At 38.8% G+C, this 20109-nt stretch overlaps 1 protein-coding gene across 2 annotated transcripts; it reads right to left on the bottom strand.

Moving 5' to 3' along the window:
• Positions 1-34: 34 nt before the first annotated feature.
• LOC123745566 (myosin heavy chain, muscle) lies at positions 35-15782 on the bottom strand. Of its 2 annotated transcripts, none has more exons than XM_069312060.1 (22): positions 15627-15782; positions 13949-14526; positions 13792-13819; positions 13421-13529; positions 12861-12950; positions 12573-12735; positions 11097-11200; positions 10459-10596; positions 10070-10339; positions 9618-9788; positions 8579-8909; positions 7742-7794; positions 7173-7260; positions 6186-6303; positions 5467-5584; positions 4652-5125; positions 3434-4320; positions 3187-3265; positions 2553-2798; positions 1646-2433; positions 1015-1468; positions 35-876 (listed from the first exon to the last, which is right to left on the bottom strand). In XM_069312060.1, exons 2-22 carry the CDS (start codon positions 14454-14456, stop codon positions 358-360), a joined length of 5736 nt encoding a protein of 1911 aa, XP_069168161.1. In that variant the 5' UTR covers positions 14457-14526; positions 15627-15782; the 3' UTR covers positions 35-357. The 2 variants fall into 2 exon arrangements, with proteins under 2 accessions (XP_069168161.1, XP_069168162.1); XM_069312061.1 differs by having other exon boundaries at positions 15677-15695.
• Positions 15783-20109: the final 4327 nt, after the last annotated feature.

The following is a 20109-nucleotide window of genomic DNA, read 5'->3' as shown; positions in this document are numbered from 1 at the left end:
AATATGTTATGTTGTCACTTAAATAAAACAATCATTTTCGTTATTTTTGTATATTGAACTTCTTTAATTATGTAAAGTGTACAAGAGTTATAGTTAAATTGTGAGCATTTATTTTTACTAAAAACATAACTCAAGTTACTTAGATATAAAATAATGCTTCTCTGTGCCTGTATACAATGGCCTCATTACTCCCAGATTTTCTAGGAGATTATCAGTTTACAGTTAAACAGTCATTGATAAATTAAAGATTAAAGCTGTAAAACTGATTTGTTTATATGGCTATTAGTTACAAATATAACGATTTAAGTACAATGTAATTAAGGCCCATATATTTTGGTTTTAATGACGGCGAAGTATTTATGCACTGCCTGTGACTTGCTCCAGTTCTTGTTGGGTCTTGCGGAACTTGGCCAAGTTCAGGGCGGCGATCTCCTCGGCCTCCTCGATCTGGCGCTTGTAGGTCTTGATCTTCTGTTGCAGCTTGTCCACGAGGTCCTGCATCCTCTCGTGGTTCTTCTTGTCCTCCTCGGACTGGAAGGTGAGCTCCTTGATGCGCCTCTCACACTTCCTCAGGTTCTTCTGGGCATCAGCGTGACGGCGGGATTCATCATCCAGCTGGCCTTCCAACTCACGAAGACGGCTTTCGAGCTTGCTCAAAGTCTTCCTGCCAGTCTTAGTGGCGTTGCCCTCACTTTCCTCAAGGCGAACTTGAAGATCCTTAATGGCAAGATCCAAGCCCTTACGAAGCTTCTCCTGGGTCTGGGCGTGTTCCTGTTCGGCTCGGAGTTCATCAGCGAGGCGGGCGGCGTCAACCATGGCCTTCTTGGCCTTATCCTCAGAGTTCCTGGCCTCGTTCAGCATCTCGTCAATATCAGACTGAAACAGGTAAGAAAAATGTTAAGTTATCAGAAATATTTTGTAGATATGTTACTGGAGATATTACAATTGTTTATTTACATTTACACAAATAAATAACTAATAATAAAAATGTTTCATTCGGTAAATATAACTTACATGAAGTGTTGCCAATTCACCCTCCAACTTCCTCTTGGAAATAGCTAGAGAATTATTTTGACCCGCTGCACTGCCCAGTTGTTCATTAGCGTCACTGAGCTCGGATTCTGCCTGGCGACGACCTCGGTCAGACTGCTCGAGAAGAGTGCGGGACTCCTCCAGCTCACCATTCAGACCCTTGGCTCGGCGATCAGCGGCGCTATACTGTTCACGGTACTCGGAAGCAAGACGTTGTTCCTCCTCAGCACGGAGCTGCAGGTCCTTCGTTTCGGTCTGAAGCTTCTTGATGTACTTTTGGAGGTCAGAGTTGTTCTTACTGGAATGGTCCAGTGCTACCTCGAGTTCGCTAATATCAGACTCTAGCTTCTTCTTCTGACGAAGAGCTTCAGCCTTGCCCTTGGCTTCGGCCTCAAGAGAAGACTGCATGGTTTCTATGGCACGTTGATGGACTTTTCTGAAATAGTGTATCACTAGGTAAGTAAGTTTATTTCCAATATAAACTGCATGTGATAACAATAATAATAATAATAATAATAATAATAATAATAATAATAATAATAATAATAATAATAATACAGATATAATAAGTGTAATCAGTATTAATACATTTAAAATAAAGTTAAATTCTTACCGAATATTGTCGAATTCCTCCTCTTTCTCCTGGATACGTTTGTCGATTTCTTGTTTAACTTGGCTGAGCTCGAGCTGACTACGGAGCACCTTATTCTCTTCCTGTTCAAGAGCGGCCTCAGCCTCCTCAAGGGCAGCTTGAAGCTCTTCTTTTTCAATTTCAAGGCGCTTGCTGCTCTTCTCTAGTTCATGGTAAGACCGTCCACTCTCGCTAATCTGATCCATCAGATCCTTGATTTCGTCAGCAAGGGTTTTGTTTTCACGGCGGACGGAATCAAGTGTTCCTAGATTTTCTTCATATGCAGCCTTTACACGGAAAAGCTCTGAAGAATAGTTGCGGCACTCCTTTTGTGACGAATCCAGTTCAACAGCAAAGTCATCAACCTTTATCTTCCATTCAGCAATGACTCTGTCAAAGTTCTTTTGCTTCTTTTCAGCGGAAATGGCCAAGTTTTGAGCACGTTCAGCTGAAATCTGTACTTCATCGAGTTCAGCGAGAATGCGCTGTCTTGCTTTGTCAAGGTTAATATTTTTAAGGTTCAGCTGTTCTATCTGGTTTTCTGCTTCCTCAAGGCGGGCAGCAAGCTTCAGGCGAGCAGCCTCAAGTTCTTCAGCACGAGCAACTCCCTCAGTTTCATACTTGGAACGCCACAGTTGAGCCTCAGCGCTGGCCTTGGACAATTGGCGGAGGCTATCAGCTTTACCCTCAGACTCTTCATCTAGCTGTTCGCGAAGTCCATCAATATCGTGTTCCAAGTTACGATACTTTCCAAGAATAGTTGCACGTTCCTGAGACGACAAAAATTCGTTTTATAAATGCCAGATATGATAAATGTTTGATGTATGTAAACAGTATAAATTTTAAATTAAATGTAATATTTAAATTCGTGCGTTGAAACCTTCCTTACCTTGCTCTCTTCCTCAGCATACTTCCTAGCGTCGTCAAGTTGAGCACTAAGAGACACCTTCAGCTTAGACAAAAGAGATATTTGGTTATCGGTTTCTTCCAGCTGTCGCAAAAGTTCAGCATTCTCAACTGCAAGCTTCTTCTTTGTAACATCGAAGTCATTCAAAGTTCGATTGGCTTCCTCGAGTCTGCCGAGAGCTTCGCTGATCTGTTGTTGAATTTGCTTGTTTGCCTTTTCAGCAGTAGCCTGGGAAAAATTGGATATTAAAAATTGACATTGTGTTTCTCGTCGCATAGTTACGAACCAAACAAGGCCAATAAATAATACAAGTAAAACTTCAAAAAACGCCTAGAATATATAAATCTAATTTTATGTTAACTAAATTTCAAAACCTTTCTCTTCATATGGGGAAAATTTATTTCATAAGTTACAAATGAATGCACATGAACTTTACTGTTGTAACTGCTAACTTGCTGCTAAAATTGTACAAATTTTGCCCAAAAAATGCATTCAGAATAATTGTATACAATCTTAGGACGTATAAGGAAACGTGTAAATAGTATGCAGAATAAAGTCAAAACATCCGGTTGGTATTGAATTAAGAGGAGATATCAAAACTGCTACTAGATCTTACCTTATCCCGAGTAAGGCTATCCATTGCCGACTTTGCTTCATCAGCAATGCGTTTCAAAGCATCCTTCTCCTTTTCAGTTCTGTAGGGGGAAAAATAAGAAGCGCTTATAATAGTATATATGAATAATAGACGTGCGAGATGTAAGAGGTGCTGCAAAATTTTTAGTTTAGAGGCACGACTAATTGTTACATTGCAGAAGTGGTTAGTGTGTGTGCATACACGAGTGCTCGTGCTTAAGAGTACTTACTTGATTTTGCTTTTGTTGAGGTGGTCGATCTGCTCTGATATTTCAGCCACGGAATCATTATGCTTCTTGCGAAGAAGATTAAGAGCAGATTCATGCTGGATGGTCGTCTCCTCGATGTCGCGGCGGAGCTTGCCTAGCTCAGCATCTCGCTTCTTGTTCAGTTCCACCTGGGCAGCGGTGGCGCCACCAGCCTCGTCCAGGCGATCGCCGATCTCACTCAGCTCTCGTGCCAAGCTAGACTTGGTTTTCTCAGCCTTTGCTCGGGCCTGGCGCTCGTGCTCAACCTCTTGTTCTAGCTCTTCGATGCGTGATTGTAGCTCTTTAATAGACCTCTGGATCTTAGAGACATGACCTTGTTCTTCCTCCACTTTGTTGGCAAGAGTAGAGATCTCCTTATCTTTACGCTGGATAGTGTTCTCGACTTCTCTGTGATTACGCTCTAGGTCCCCAACGGTCTCTTGGGCCAGCTTAAGATCACCTTCAACCTTCCTCTTTGATTTTTCAACCTCAGCGCGCAGCTTCTTCTCGCGATCGATGGAGTCCTCGAGCTCATCGAGAGTCTGCTCGAGCTTCGTCTTCATTTTGTTGAAGTGGTTGCATTTGTCCTCGACGCCCTGGAGGTCTTCTGCGGTTTTCTGGTTGTATTCTTGCAGCTGTTTCTTTTCTTTGTTGACCTTATTGATGAGTTCCTCTTGATGGGCAATTTCCTCATTAAGGTTGTGGATCTGGTGGTCCTTACCAGCCTTTTCTTGCTCCAGCTTTTGGATGTTTAGTTCCAGGTCTTCGAAATCTCTCCTTAAAGCGTGCACCTCTTGTTCAGTCTTTTTCTTATCCTGGCCAAGGGCTGTACGGGCTTCTTCCTCTTTTTGTAGGCGGGTGGTGATATCCTATATAAAAATTAAGACATAAAATAAAATAGTTAAAATATATATATAGACTTGTACGCTCGCGTGTGTGTGTGTGTTTGCGTGCGTGCATCATAAATTATTTTGTATTGCTCTATAAATGTTATTATAAAAGTTTTTCTTTAATAAATAAATAAAATTAAATTCAGTCATCTTTAATATATTTATAATATATATCACTTAAGTTATATAACCCCTCAAGTTTGGAACCCAGACCGCCGCAGGTCTCCCTAATGCTAGGCATTATTTTAATAATAAATACTAAACAATGTTCTATAAGCTGTAACCTAGTTTTAACTTTCATGAAACTTACATTGAGTTGAGCCTCGAGTTCGGCTTTCTGACTCTGCAACTTGGCGCTTTGCTCAAGATACTCGGACATACTGCCTTTAGAAGATTCAAGTGTAGCCAAGAGGTTATTCTTTTCTTCTTGAAGAGCAGCATTTGCAGCTTCAAGATCTTGGCGTGTTTTCAGTTCATTATCCAAATTTTCTTGAGCTTTACCGGCCCTCTCCCTGAGACCTCTAATTATATCCTCAGGACGAGTGACGTGAAGAAGAGGCTTGACTTTCTGCCAGAGATTGAACCAAACCCAAGATTGCATTGAGACGAAGTTCCTCAACTGGCGTTGAACAACTACGAGGGCTACGCGCTGCTCCTGAAGTCTTCCATACTCCTTCCTGCCGGTGAATCCACGGATCCATGACTGCAGCCAGGTTATGATCTTACCCAGATGGGAGTCTCGGATCTCTTCAAGGGTACCCAGGACACCAGCCCGGAAGAACACCTGTAGGTAGACGAAACGTCTTTTATTGTTAAAATTTACGCTCGTATTGGTGTTTATGTAAATTGAGTAAGTGGTAAGCGACTGTCGATCGCACGTAAACACATAAAGTCAATTAACTTGATTTTGAGTTTAAGAAGCCGCATTAGTTTCAGTAATCTTTCAAAATGACGTAAAGATAAAGAAAACAGAAAGTACCAATGTCAAATTCGGCGTAACTGTGAATACTGTGACAGGGGTCTTGCTTTACATGAGGGTCTTAAGAACTTTGCTAAAATATGAAATCACAAGATTTTTCAATGCTAGAATACAACAGGGAAATAAAAACTAATTCTATGAATTACCTTAGTGTTACCCAGACGGTAGAGCTCTGGGTCTAATCCAGACTTATTGAAGCACACCTCAGCGGCCTTTTTATTATCCTCGATACTAGCCATCTCCTTGGAGGCCAGAATCTTGTAGCTGTGGAAGAAGTTGATTATTTGAATCCTTTTAGGATCAATTATCTCCCAATATACATGATGGTTAATAAAAAAAAGGCCACTGCTGATAATATAAATTGCAAAGTTAGTGATTCAACTTTATTAGAAGTTAGATAGTAAGCCTACTCTTCTTAAAATGTCGTTGACATGATCAGCTTATACGACTGGATACTGAAATCATATTTTTGTATTCCCTTTGTTTAGTATCTCTATCTGAATTTTGTTTAAAGAATTACTTTAATGTTAGTAACAGTCATGATACCTTCAGATACTTTCAAAATATAGTGAAAAATATAGTGAAAAATGTATATAACTATGCTATTATTAGAATAGGAAAGCAATGAATCGGGCAATCTTGCCCAAAACGCTATGCGTACTAGTGGCTTTACAAGAATGTTAATTCAACTTATTTTCTATATTCTCTGTTAACCCCCAATGTAACTTCTTGTATATAAATAAATAAATAAATGAAGTCTGTGAAAGATCTAGTATCAAGCTAATAGAAATCATATTTATCCCTGAGATTTCATATTTAATTATATATATTTGAGGCAAATTCCGGGAAACCGTATAATCGTTACCGATGCTTGAAGTCAGGGTACATCATCCTGTTGGGGAAGCCCTTACGACAGATACGGATGCCCTCAAGCACACCGTTACAGGTGAGCTGATGCATGATGAGGCCGGCCTCAGTCACACCTGAAGGAAGAAGTGTTTACAGTCTTAAACATGATAGAATGTTCCTCACAACAATTAAAGATGTAGAGAGGTGTTGGGTCTTTAAATTTCAATAAATTTATGTTTTCGTTATATAGGCAGTGCTTTTGACCAGGCCTATATTGGAATAGTATTAAAAACAAATGTATTTTAAGAAATTGTGAATCTCTGTACGGGAAGTCATTTGATTAAGAGCAAAATTACTAGGATTCAAGAAAATACAAATACACTCTTTTGCACTTAAGTTTGAATCTCTTTCAACACAAACAGTTTTCCCCTTTGTGTTATTGCATGAATTTAGCTGAGCAATGGCTAGGTAACTTTGTCTTACAGTGTACACTGGATAATGATTATTTCCATTACAGTACTTGAATATGGAAAGGCATTCATTAATTCTAAGTTCCCGATAAATTCACGCACGAAATTTATGAATATGTTTCTAGAGTTAGCTAGAGACTCCTCACTGATGCCTGTTCACTCACCCAGGATGTATCTCGTTGGGGACGATACTGTGTTTATATGAGGCTACCTACCCGGGGACTTGGTCTCGTTGGGGACGATACTGTGTTTATATGAGGCTACCTACCCGGGGACTTGGTCTCGTTGGGGACGATACTGTGTTTATATGAGGCTACCTACCTGGGGACTTGGTCTCGTTGGGGACGATACTGTGTTTATATGAGGCTACCTACCCGGGGACTTGGTCTCGTTGGGGACGATACTGTGTTTATATGAGGCTACCTACCCGGGGACTTGGTCTCGTTGGGGACGATACTGTGTTTATATGAGGCTACCTACCCGGGGACTTGGTTTCGTTGGGGACAATACTGTGTTTATATGAGGCTACCTACCCGGGGACTTGGTCTCGTTGGGGACGATGCATCGGATGAAGTGGGGGTGAGTAGAGTTAAGGGTCTTCATCAGGTTGTTGAGCTGCTCCTGTGGGAGAAATCGTCACGACGCTTAGCGAAATGTGTTCCAAGGATAATACTAGCAAAACAAGAATTTAGTGTTGGTATTAATGTCATACCTAGTATCAATAAGATAGAAAATTGTCAAGCATATGCTGTAAAATACATGTGAGGCCACATACAGATGTTGGCTAGATATTTCGTTTTCTGACTTACCTCTGATGAAAAGTAATTATTAATTAAGTAATTGTACTTAATAGGCTGACTGTGCGCTGTTAAAAATATTCATACTTAATAATTATAATAATCACTTTATTTAAGGATATCAACGAAAATGTTATTATATATCTTGAATTACACTAAAGTTCCGTTATCTACATTGTTTTTATTTAAAGATTAATTAAGTATGTAAAAATTTAATACGTCAGCGTACAGCCCTGATAATATAATGTCTACTGAATAAAGTTCGCTGGAAAATTGGTACAATAGAGAAGGCAAGCCAAACGTACCCTGTAGGCAGAAGAGACAGTCTTGAAGGAACCAGATTTTGCGCCGCGGCCACCTGAGAAATAACATGTTTATTTCTGAGTTACTATATACTATATTTGTATACTATATACTATATTATATATAGACTAAATATAATATATTTTTGCTAACTTGAACTATCATCATAACATTACTTATAATACTCCTTTGTTTTCAGAACCCGTATTTCGCTTCAACAATCATTTGTTTTCAGAACCCGTATTTCGCTTCAACAATCATTTGTTTTCTGAACCCGTATTTCGCTTCAACAATCATTTGTTTTCTGAACCCGTATTTCGCTTCAACAATCATTTGTTTTCTGAACCCGTATTTCGCTTCAACAATCATTTGTTTTCTGAACCCGTATTTCGCTTCAACAATCATTTGTTTTCTGAACCCGTATTTCGCTTCAACAATCATTTGTTTTCTGAACCCGTATTTCGCTTCAACAATTAATTACCCAAAGCCTTAGAGCTACTAGCGTTGGTAAACAAGTTTCATACAAGTCAGATGATAACCGAGATTTAAGTAAAGATGTCTAAAGTCCTGTTTATAAAACAAAACATTTTGTGAAGATAAGTGTCTACCGTCAAGTCACCAGGCGAAGTTAGGACTCTGAAAAGAAAGAAAATAATTGTTACTTACACTTACATAGTAAGGCATAGTAATTTATATAATAAAGTTTCAGTTTGTTTATATAAACGACAGTTTGCAAATAATATTAAAAGTTACTGAGGAAACATTGTTAATAATGCGCTCGAGAGAAAAGCGGAAGATATATAATATTGAATACATAAAATTCAATGAATACCTACCACCTTTGCCAGAGTCAGCTGGGCCCGACTGCCCGGGATGGTCAGCGAAAAGCAAGACAATGACTTCATTGCGAGACTTCTTGAGCTGGTCGACGACGGTGTCGTTGAGGGGATCCTTGTTCTTCTCCAGCCAGCCACTCAGGTTGTAAGTGACAGTACCGGCATAGTGAACAATGGCGAAGTGGCCCTCGACTGCTCCTGCCTTGGGTGGCTTGGGCTTGATGAACACGGGAGACTTGCCTAGATGGTTGGCGTTCAACTTCTCCTGGAAGGACTTGTCGGTAGCCTTGGGGAACATAGACTCTTCCTCTAGGATGGAGAGCAGACCCATTTTCTGTAGAACATTAATATATTCGTTACTCCTTCAGAGGTACTTTTGAAATCGCGAAGACAATGGAACTGGGAACTTTCTTTTTTTCACATGGCAGTTACTGGATAATAAATACGGATAATGACAGTGATATAACTGTAAAGTTCATTAATGTGAATATTTATTATGGCGAAACTAAAAAAAAAACAGAATTTTGTTACGAAAATATTAATTACTAGTGATTATTGTGACAGAACCACTTCGAGTCAGATTAAAAAGCAGGATATTATTTATGGAAAACATTTTGCAAACAAAAAGCATATGATTAGTATATTCAGTGCAAATTTCAGATGAAATTTCTTGAGTGCCAGTATATTTAATATTAAGTTGTCTTGTTTAATATTTTAAATATGCAGACAAATACAAATTATAATTTATAGTCATTGTCATATATATATCCAGAACGAAAAATCGATAATGATTGAAAACACTTAAATATATATATTTATAAACGTGGCTTTATATAATGATTATAATTAAAATTAACTATTTTCCAGTAGACGCACTTTAATTATTATTGTTTAAATATTGTATCTACATGTTTACTATTGTAATCAATTAGCTTGAATAGTGTTTAAGTCATATACCATAAAATCACATGCTAGAAAAAGCCTACAAGATAATGTTCGAATGTTCTCAATGTGAAGACATCTGAATAAGAAAGTAAAATACCTTCTCGAAGAGCTCGATGCAAGCCATAAGATCCATACCGAAGTCGACGAAGACCCAGTTGATACCTTCCTTCTTGTACTCCTCCTGTTCCAGCACAAACATGTGATGGTTGAAGAACTGCTGCAGCTTCTCGTTACAGAAGTTGATACAGATCTGCTCGAAGCCGTTGTACTGTTTGGGGCAAATGTTCATATCAAATTCAGAAATCGTAAGTGCTGTCAAAGCATATTTTTATTGTATGCATGTTTAATACACAGATACATATTTGTATCCTAATAAATACTATGATGGAGTATAAGCTAAATTATTATATTGATTGTGAATTGATTTTCTCCTAAGATGAATTTAATTTGTTTCGTATATGTTTAATTGAAACTAGCATTATTAAATATATATAATCCATGGACCATATCATACTGAAGAGTGAACGATGTGTTGTCAAAGTTACTCACGTCGAAGATCTCGAAGCCAGCAATATCGAGGACACCGATGAACATAGCTCGCTTCATGCCAGTCTCAAGAGTAACGTTACACTTGGTTACAAGGTACTTGAACAGGCGATCGAACAGACCCTTGGCCAGGGCACCGACGGAGTAGTAACACTGATCCACGTTCATGCCCTTGGACACGAACTCAGCTCCGACCTTGATCTTAGGCTTGGTAATGTTCCTGTACAGGTCGGCGCCTTCAACACCAAGTACGCCAGCAACAATGTCACCAACCTAACATATCAGAATGAAGATAATAGTAAGAAAAGGATCCACAAATGAATGTTTTATGGATCATTTGATGTTTTGGTTCATACACCACTAAACACCAGTATAACAGACTGGAGGATTACCTCAGTGCCGTCGGGTTCAGCCTGCTCCTCGCGACCCCTCTGCTTGAACTTCATCTCACCCATGTGCATGACGGCAGCCGTGATCTTGTAAACATTCTCAATTTCTGTCTTGTTGAAGCCAAGGATATCAAAAGCGTCCTGGAAATAGAAATGTTGCGTGAAAGATCTCCTTTGACATCATATAATTGGTAATATAGTTTTTAGAGAGCTTATATGCGTACAGATAAACAAAATAATCATAATTATTTAATTCTTGTTTCAATGTAAAACATTACATTGTAATGTTTTCCAATGTAAAACATCCAATTGGAGCAGAGTAAATATCCCATAAGAGAATACCTGACAGGGTATAAAGGAAGACTGAACTTTTTAAATACAAAATTGCATGATATTATCTGTTTCTTTAAATAAATACTCATGCTACATATTAATGAAGAGAATGTTAGGTGCTGAGGTTTAACTCCTACAGCCATTATTGATTTGTCATAAATCTTACACCTATTGATGGCTTGGCTTAGAATCCTACACCCATTGATGGCTTACATTCCTGCACTCACTGATGGCTTACATTCCTACACCCATGGGTTACACTCATTAATGTCTCGGACTACACTCCTACGCCCAGTAATAACACTCACGTGACAGAACTGCATGTCTTCGCCGTCATCAATGGAGGGGACGGTGACCTTGCCCTGAGACACGTAGTGGTAGTCGTAGATGTCGTCACTAAGACTACACATGGCTGAGGAGAGGAAGAAGAAGGTTAGTGATGATTTATAAAGATGAACAAATGCATTTTCTCTCGCAATCTTGGGATTTCGATCTCTGTGAAACAAATATTGTGGCAAATAATTAATGATTGTGTGCTATCTTCCGTGTTAGCATTGCACATTATGATTAGAAGTGGCCATTGTAAAAATTTAGTCAAACCGCTATATTGAAAGATCCAATCGAAGTTGTTTTTAAATGTAAATATAAAAAGTCCGGCTGATTATTCTCTCAGGTTTGGACTTTCAACGAGTTTTAAAACTGAATACATAAAACAAAAGGGGACAGAATATCGATTAATCGTCTTAGAATTCCTCGATATTCAAACCAATCCATAAGAGGAGCTTCCCTACGCAACAACACAACTCACTTAACAGAAGTTTTCTCTGCTTCATCAGCGGAGGAGAAAGTAATGTTGTTCCCATATTGCTGTAAGTTAGAAAACATTTATTTAAATGATAAAATATGAAAGTAATCAGATTAAACATTTTTGTCTCTATTGTTTTTGAGGAATGAGAAGGGATATAATATAGAAATTTGGAAATATGATAATTTTCGTATTAGCAAGGCGTGAATGATGCTTCAAGAAAGTATTGTTATTATTATGACATAAACTGGGCGGGTGGTCCAGCGCTGGGACCTAAGGTTTGTTGAGTGATGTATATCTTGAAGAGACACATCAAGCTAAGAGAAGATTTTATTGGCAATGACGTTAGTAGACGATTGACGCTAACGTTTTTGAAGTCTCGACTATCCAAACGTTGCCTACAATAACGTTTGATGAAACCTTTCCAAACCCTAGAGTAAAAACGTTAGCTACAATACAGTCTATTTTCAACTTGTCATTATATCGTTGTCAACACTTCGCCGCCAGCTCACCCAAGGTATACCGTCTTTAAATAATGTTAAAATGCGTTGGCATCCAGGCTTTATTCATAATTATTTATTCCAAAGAAATAAATATTTCATTTTCAGCAAGGTGTTACTGCTAATCTAACTCTAGCATAAACAATTATGAGTTTGACACATCATATAAAGTATGATTTGTCAAAATATAATTTTAAGTGTAATCTTAAATATGACGTCACTGCTAGGCATACAGTGCCATGGACGTACTGAACGTGTATTGATTGGGCGAATTTTACGAGCAAAGACTTAAAACAGAATGAATATGTCCGGTACCTTTAAAGGCTTTAGATATTTTTGCAACTTGATCTAAAAGAGTTTTAACGCTCACCTCTGCACGAAATATATATATTAATCTTTAATAATTAAAATGTATAGGTTCAGGGTATTAATATTGATCATAAACATATAGATAATTGTGATTATGCAAAAACACTTACGTTTAATTTCCTTGACTTGGTCGGACATCATCTCGTAGAAGATATGGTAGGAGCGCTCAAGAGGCTGCTGGGAGATGACGCGAGCCTTCTCCAGCAGGTAGACCTCAATGTCAGCACCGGCCAGCTTGCCGTTAGGTTGGAAGTGGATACGGATGAACTTACCCTGTGTGGAGAACAGAGTCCATCAATAATCAAGGAGCATAAAAATATTAAACGCCACAAGTTAAATTTGTTGATAGATCAGTAAGAACATTCCCCGTGTAAAATAGCAGAGTAAGAGGAACTTACGAAGCGGGAAGAGTTGTCGTTACGGGTGGTCTTGGCGTTACCGAAGGCTTCCAGTACAGGGTTGGTCTGGATGATCTGGTCCTCCAGGTTCTGAAGTGTGAGAGATGCTTTAGTATTGCGTTCTGGCTGCACACATACGTTTATATACTGTATATTTTACCCACTTCGATAATTTATTCACACACACACACCCAGGGGGGCCGGTGGCTGTTTGGATAGCACGCTGGGCACGTAATCATGTGGCCCGGGTTCGATTCCCGGCCCCGGTGAGAAACAAAAATGGGCAGAGTTTCTTTCACCCCGATGCCCCTGTTACCTAGCAGTAAATTGGTACCTGAGAGTAAGACAGCTGTTACGGGCTGCTTCCTGGTGTGTGTGTGTGTGTGTGTGTTTGTGAAATAAAAAAAAATAATAGTTAGAAACAGTTGATTGACTGACAGTTGAGACGCGGCCGAAAGAGCAGAGCTCAACCCTTTGAGTTACCTAACTAAACAGTTAAAAGAAAATTACTTTCTAAAAAATATATATAATAAAACTGATAAATAATTGTCGTTTCTCACCCCCTTGGACTCTGCTTCAGGCTTCTTCTTGGAGGTGGTGGCGCCGACGTTGGCGAAGTAGGAGAGTACCTTCTTGGTGTTCTCAGTCTTGCCGGCACCGGACTCACCGCTGTGGAAGGAGAACGGTTTTGTTCAGTTAATGGGAGTCACGACTCTCATAAGCTATGTAAAATAACGTTTGACAACATTTCAGCTTTCATTATATTCTTTGACGTGAGCTGTAACAATTGCTCTTAGAAAATTGTAAGTTTACAGCTAATTATCGTTATTAAAAGTAAACTGCAATTCTGTATTTGACCTCAAGTCAGGAACATTAGTTATGTCATTAAAGCATACAAATAGTGTGTACTATATTAGAAATTTAGACTTACGTGATGAGCATAGACTGATTTTCACCATCTGTAAAGAAGGAGGAGCCATTAGATTAAATATATTTACTTGTCTGTTACAGTGATAAAATTTTATTGCATGGAAAATCACGTTCAAACCTACTTTAATTAAACTGTTGTTAGCAGAAATATGTCTCACCCTGAATCATGTTCATGTAGGCGCCGTCAGAGATAGCGAAGAGATGGGGAGGCACTTCATTACGCCTCTTGCCCTGATAGATCTTGACCACGCGGTTGGTGTAGATGGGGTAGCGCTTGTAGGGGTTGATGGCGATACAGAAGAGACCGGAGTAGGTGTAGATGAGCCTGGCAACATAACGGGACTTCAAGTTGTACAGGACGGAGGCATCGTTCAGGTAGGTCAAGTTGGACATGTCCTCGCATTTCTCGTACTTGGGAGGGTTGACCTGTCCCACTTGATCCTTCTTCCAGTTCTTGGTCTCACCAGCGGCATAAACGGTGATAAGGTCACCCTTGGTGCCTTGAATTTCGCCTTCAATGAAGCCTTCCTTGGGGTCAGGAACCCAGCAGGACTTCTTGGCGTCGTAAGGCTTAGTGGCATCCTGCATCTTCATCTCCATAGATATGAACAAAAACTCGGTGGGGTCTGGGTCAGGACCCGTGCTCTTCTTCACGTGGCCGGGCATGTTGGTGGTGGGTGCCTAAAGTTGTCGAAGTAGGTCTTAAACTTCGATGGTAAAGTTCTTTCGAGTTATCCTGCAAGCAAAGGAAAAATTGGGTTGAGACCTAATGAACAATATTTTGGTGTACGTTACTCAAAATTGGTGTCTCAGTTCCAGCCCGTTCTCAGGATTTAACAAGGGTTAAATATGAAGTAGTTTACCCTAACCAGGAGCGTTCGAAGTGTGTTAATTCAACCGATCGCAACCAATTTTCGTTAATACCAGAAAGCATTACGGTGCTTTCAATATTAGCACCGTAATATTGAAAGCATCAATAATACGGTGCTTTCAGTTTTACTGAAGCACTTCAATTTTGAAAATAGCGTCAAAATTGTAATGCATTAAAAACGAGGACGAGTTGCCCAGTTTTCTCTATTAGAATGACCCACTTCGCATGATCACCTGTCTGGATAACTATACTGTGCTTACAAATTATTTGTGTGGCTTCGTCATCATACTAGTATAGGGAGGGAACCACAACAAGAATCATCCTAAAAGTAAGAATAACTTCCTCAGAATGATTCAGAAGACGACAGTGGTGCTGTTGATGCGTATGGGTTACTCTTACTAGTTTAAATTTGCCTCACAGAGTGCAAAGTCTTTCAATACTCTGACTTCCCATAGCACATGAATTTCTGAATGTAATTTATACTGAAGATTTCCAAAGGCTCATCAACTGCAAATATATCTGCAATGTGTTCACAGCGCCAGACTGTCACAGACTCATAACTGAGTACTTATAAATGACCCTTCAGACATTGACTATCTGTCAATGTACACCCGAAGGCATACTCACAGACTAATAACAATATATGCTAGAAGCAAGTATTATGCTCTAATATACGCTCTTTAATTCATTAGACTAATACTCATGTTTTCAGATTAAAAAAAAGACTTGTAGGCGCTTATTATGTAGAAGAAAGTGTGTATAACTTTCCTTATTAAGATTACTCATAGCCCAGTCGATAGGGCTTCGACCACACAAGCGTGAGGACCACGGTTCGAGTCTCCTACAGCCCAGGTGAATGGAATAGAAACTATGTATAACTGAGTCTGATAAAAACGGATTACAGAAAAAAAAATCACAGGATTTCAAAAGCGAAACTAACTCCCTTTCCCCGAAGGAAAACTTACGACACGCTTCACTGCACTACCACCAGAACACCACCGTCTCAAGCACCCACCGGAGCGCGTCTGAAGGAGACCAGCAAGCAACGGACCAGGTCAGTTAGGCCCGAGACCAAATGGGAAGTGGGGAAGGGGAGAGGGGGGAGGGTGAGTGGAGCGGGGGAACTGGCAAGCAAGTACCAAGCAAAAATAGCAGCAAGCGATCACACTGACCATCTCCTTTTCGAGCTGAGGACCACAGTACTCTCAGATGCATTCTTCTCTTACACACTGCACGTTACAAGTGAACGGTCATTGCATAACTTAACCGGGAGATGGAATGGGTTTGCATATTCACCTGCGCACATACACACACACAAGATCTCAAAATGGTGGAAAAGAGGCTACAATATCAAAACAACTATGGTTCTTGGATGTCACTGCAAAAGTTGACAAATAAATTGTTAACTAGGAGCTTTGGGGGATATATATATATATATATATATATATATATAAGTGCGTTCTGGCTACTAGGTACGACATATATATATATATATATATATATATATATATATATATATATATATATATATATATATATATATATATATATATATATACATATATATATATATATATATATATATATATATATGTCGTACCTAGTAGCCAGAACGCGCTTCTCAGCCTACTATGCAAGGCCCGATTTGCCTAATAAGCCAAGTTTTCCTGAATTAATATATTTTCTCTAATTTTTTTCTTATGAAATGATAAAGCTACCCATTCCATTATGTATGAGGTCAATTTTTATTTATTGGAGTTAAAATTAACGTAGATATAGGACCGAACCTAACCAACCCTACCTAACCTAACCTAACATATCTTTATAGGTTAGGTTAGGTTAGGTAGCCGAAAAAGTTAGGTTAGGTTAGGTTAGGTAGGTTAGGTTGTCGAAAAACAATTAATTCATGAAAACTTGGCTTATTAGGCAAATCGGGCCTTGCATAGCAGGCTGAGAAGTGCGTTCTGGCTACTAGGTACGACATATATATATATATATATATATATATATATATATATATATATATATATATATATATATATATATATATATATATATATATATATAGATGAATACATACACACATACCACCTAATTCTCACAGTGAATGACTCGGACATAGTGAAATCAGCTATGATATTCCAATAATAATGAGAGGCGACGGTTATCAAAATTTCCCGCTTAAGCGACCTTCTTTACAGGCATAAAGGACAGATTCAAAGGGACCTGCGTGACGCAGGGATCTGGCACCCACCGGCACGGGTAGACTGACCATACCCATCCTATACACGTGCCCACTCTGGCTGGGCCGATACGGAGACACCTCGACAACCTGTGGAGGTGTCATATGGTTAATCCTGTGCTTAAACGACACATACGAAGAGCACCTAGCCGAGAAAATTTTGTTCAGCGTAAACCGCCGATGTTCTGGAGTTCCTGGCGGATAGGTAAATCACTGGCAAACATCTTGGTGGAAGCCCATTTCTCTAGGAAGCAATGTGATGGGCCTAGGGATAAATAAATACAGACAGTAGCCGTCCTTTGGAGGCTAGGGGGGAGGGTACCATATGTGTATCGGAAGTTAGCATCTACGAGGTTGGTAGGACTCCATCTTGCATACTGTTTAGCACTCTTTTCTACCCTTTCATCAACGATTGGCCACGTAAGTGATGCAATCCCTCGTGTCTGTGGAACCTTCCAAACCTTTGAACGAAGTTAATTTTAAGGTGTTCTGATTTCAGAGAGTTTCACTTTTAACATTTAATCACATAAAACTAACACACAGAGGAAGCCGTTGAAACAAAGGAACTATTCGTAACCTTCTGAGGAAGCCACGAGATCCAGGATAATGGAAAACATACAAGCTGGAACCCAATATTGCTGTATTTAAAATAATAATAATGAATACGAATGTCGGGGACTAGTACAATGCCAAGAAACTTTAACCTGTGGTGCGGTCTACACTATAAACAAGCGGTAGTTATTTAATTTAGTTCTTTATAATATGTTTTTTGTATCTACATATTGTAAGGGCGAAATTTGCTTCCATCAACCCTTTACCCATATATGAATTTATCTAAAATCTTTCATCCAGTCCTTTGATCCATTTATTAAGAGAGCAAAGATGAGCTCCCATACTCATACTCAAAGATGAGTATCCTTGTTAAGTTTCTTATAGTTCTGGGGGCTCTTTTTTTTAAGAAAAAGACGGTTCATCTTTTGTGGTGATCTAGTTTTTCTTTACATAACACATTCAAAAATACCATAGAAATATACCATAAAAGAAAAATACCATAAAAATACCAATACCAATTGGCTGACTTTCCGGAAGAATTAAAGAGAACTGATAGAGCTAAATGGGAGCTATATTATGACAATGACCTTATAGATGAGGCTGAACTTGGTGTACTGGCTTGTATGTCAAGGGAAGGTGTGGCTCGCAGAGTGCCTGGGTGGTTTATTGAAGGCTCCAGTATATGATACGTTTTAGTAGTAGATTGTACCTCTTTTGTGGGTCATGTTAAGATATCTGATAGTCATAACTTCCTGTTGTGTATCGTGTAATATTTGGGAGTGCTGAGGCACCAAGTGAAATAAGTCTGGATAGTTGGATGTGGTTTAATATCTTATAATTACTTGTTAACGAGTGATTTAAGTATTTTACTTGCGGTACTTTCTGATAGGTCCTGCAATTAACCTGGACTTATTAACTTGCACCATTATTAATTGTATAATATTGTATTTTGTCTTATATTGTCCCAATTACAGTAGTTGTATTTTAACCCCCAATAGTTTTAATCATTTCATATTTTAAATTATATAGTAATAAGATTCTTCAACACATGCTAGAGGGGAATGGGGGCCAGGCCCATTTTGGAGACGACTGAAATCACTGAGATTAAGTATTACTACTCATAGCATGGAAGCTATGAGTCGTAACACTCACATGCGAATCGTTGCTCACATGTACGTGGGGAACATCCACCATTCGAATAGGTTTGAACCCTAATAGGATAGGTTCGAACCCTCCTCACATTAGTGTTATTTTCAGAGTGCACCAGTGCTGTTTCAGGACACCTCTTCCTCGTATGCTATTGGATGGACGGGGATTAACCACAGTAAAATTGACCTAATTTTGTTAATTAAAAAGTCAATATAATAAAAAGTCAATACTATTTGAAGTACTATTCAAATAGTACTTCAACATAGTTGCTCGTTATATATATATATATATATATATATATATATATATATATATATATATATATATATATATATATATATATATATATATATATATATATATATATATATAAATGAAGTACTGTTTGTAAAGTACTACTTGAAGTACTTTACTTCTCACAGAACATCAACCTCTGCTCACGCCACACAGGCCAGCCACACCCTCTGCCAAAATACCTCTTCTTGCGATTTGTATTTTCGCTGATTTCTAGATATCTTTTCAAATTGTTTAACTACTTGCATTTCTCTAATTTGTCTTTAACTAAACCAAAATACTATTTTAAAACATATGTAAGCCATCTTGAACTTATTTTTATTTGTTTATGAATTGAAGTATGAGTGAAAGTTAGTCGATCGCAAGGGCGGTTTCTCACTCGGTATTCCATGTTTGGTTAGGCTCACCCGACACCCGCCTGCCTGCCTGCCTGCCTGCCTGCCTGCCTGCCTGCCTGCCTGAAGCAAGCACCAGAATCATTATCATGTTGTAGTGAGCCCAACATTTGAATGTGTCTGTGTTAAATAATTTGATATTCAGCTAATAGTTCCCCATTTTATTCATTCATTCACGTTTCGGTTATTACAATAATATCTAATGTTTCTCTGCTGACAAGAGCATTAAAATCATTATTTTGTTTTAAACTCGTATTTGTGTAATACACCTTAAGAGTATTGTTATTTTGAGGCTCGTCTCTATCCCTGATCCTGTTATCCAAACCTTTTTCCTGCCAACCCATACTTCTGTTGCCTCCTTTCCTAAATCCATTCCCATACCACTATCTACTAACATTTTAACCCCAAACTAACCCCTCCAACCACAGATAACAACGAATTGGCAACAGCAACAATGCCCTAGATAGATGAACCCTCATCTCGAGCATACATATCAGTCCTTACATTGAAGTGTTCCCAGTTATCATTGAATGATATTGCATTTGATTTACCATATTTGTCTAGTCAGCAATTGTTTCCAAGTGCCTAAGACAACCATTCATTTCCAACTCCCCTTCTAGGAAGAATACCACATATAATCGGGATCTCACCATTGCTCCTAATTAATTCGATGGCTGTCTTAAACCTCTGCATTAGTGCCTATCTCTCTTAACTTGTCCTACTACATTTCCACTGGCACTGAAACAAATAACGGGTTTGTTCCCCTTTCCCCAGGTACAATAATATTCATATTGTTTACAATATCTCCTGTTCCCG

The sequence above is a fragment of the Procambarus clarkii genome, chromosome 71 (assembly GCF_040958095.1).
Source record: "Procambarus clarkii isolate CNS0578487 chromosome 71, FALCON_Pclarkii_2.0, whole genome shotgun sequence".
Lineage (NCBI taxonomy): Eukaryota > Metazoa > Arthropoda > Malacostraca > Decapoda > Cambaridae > Procambarus > Procambarus clarkii.
This window is presented reverse-complemented; position numbering and strand designations above follow the sequence as displayed.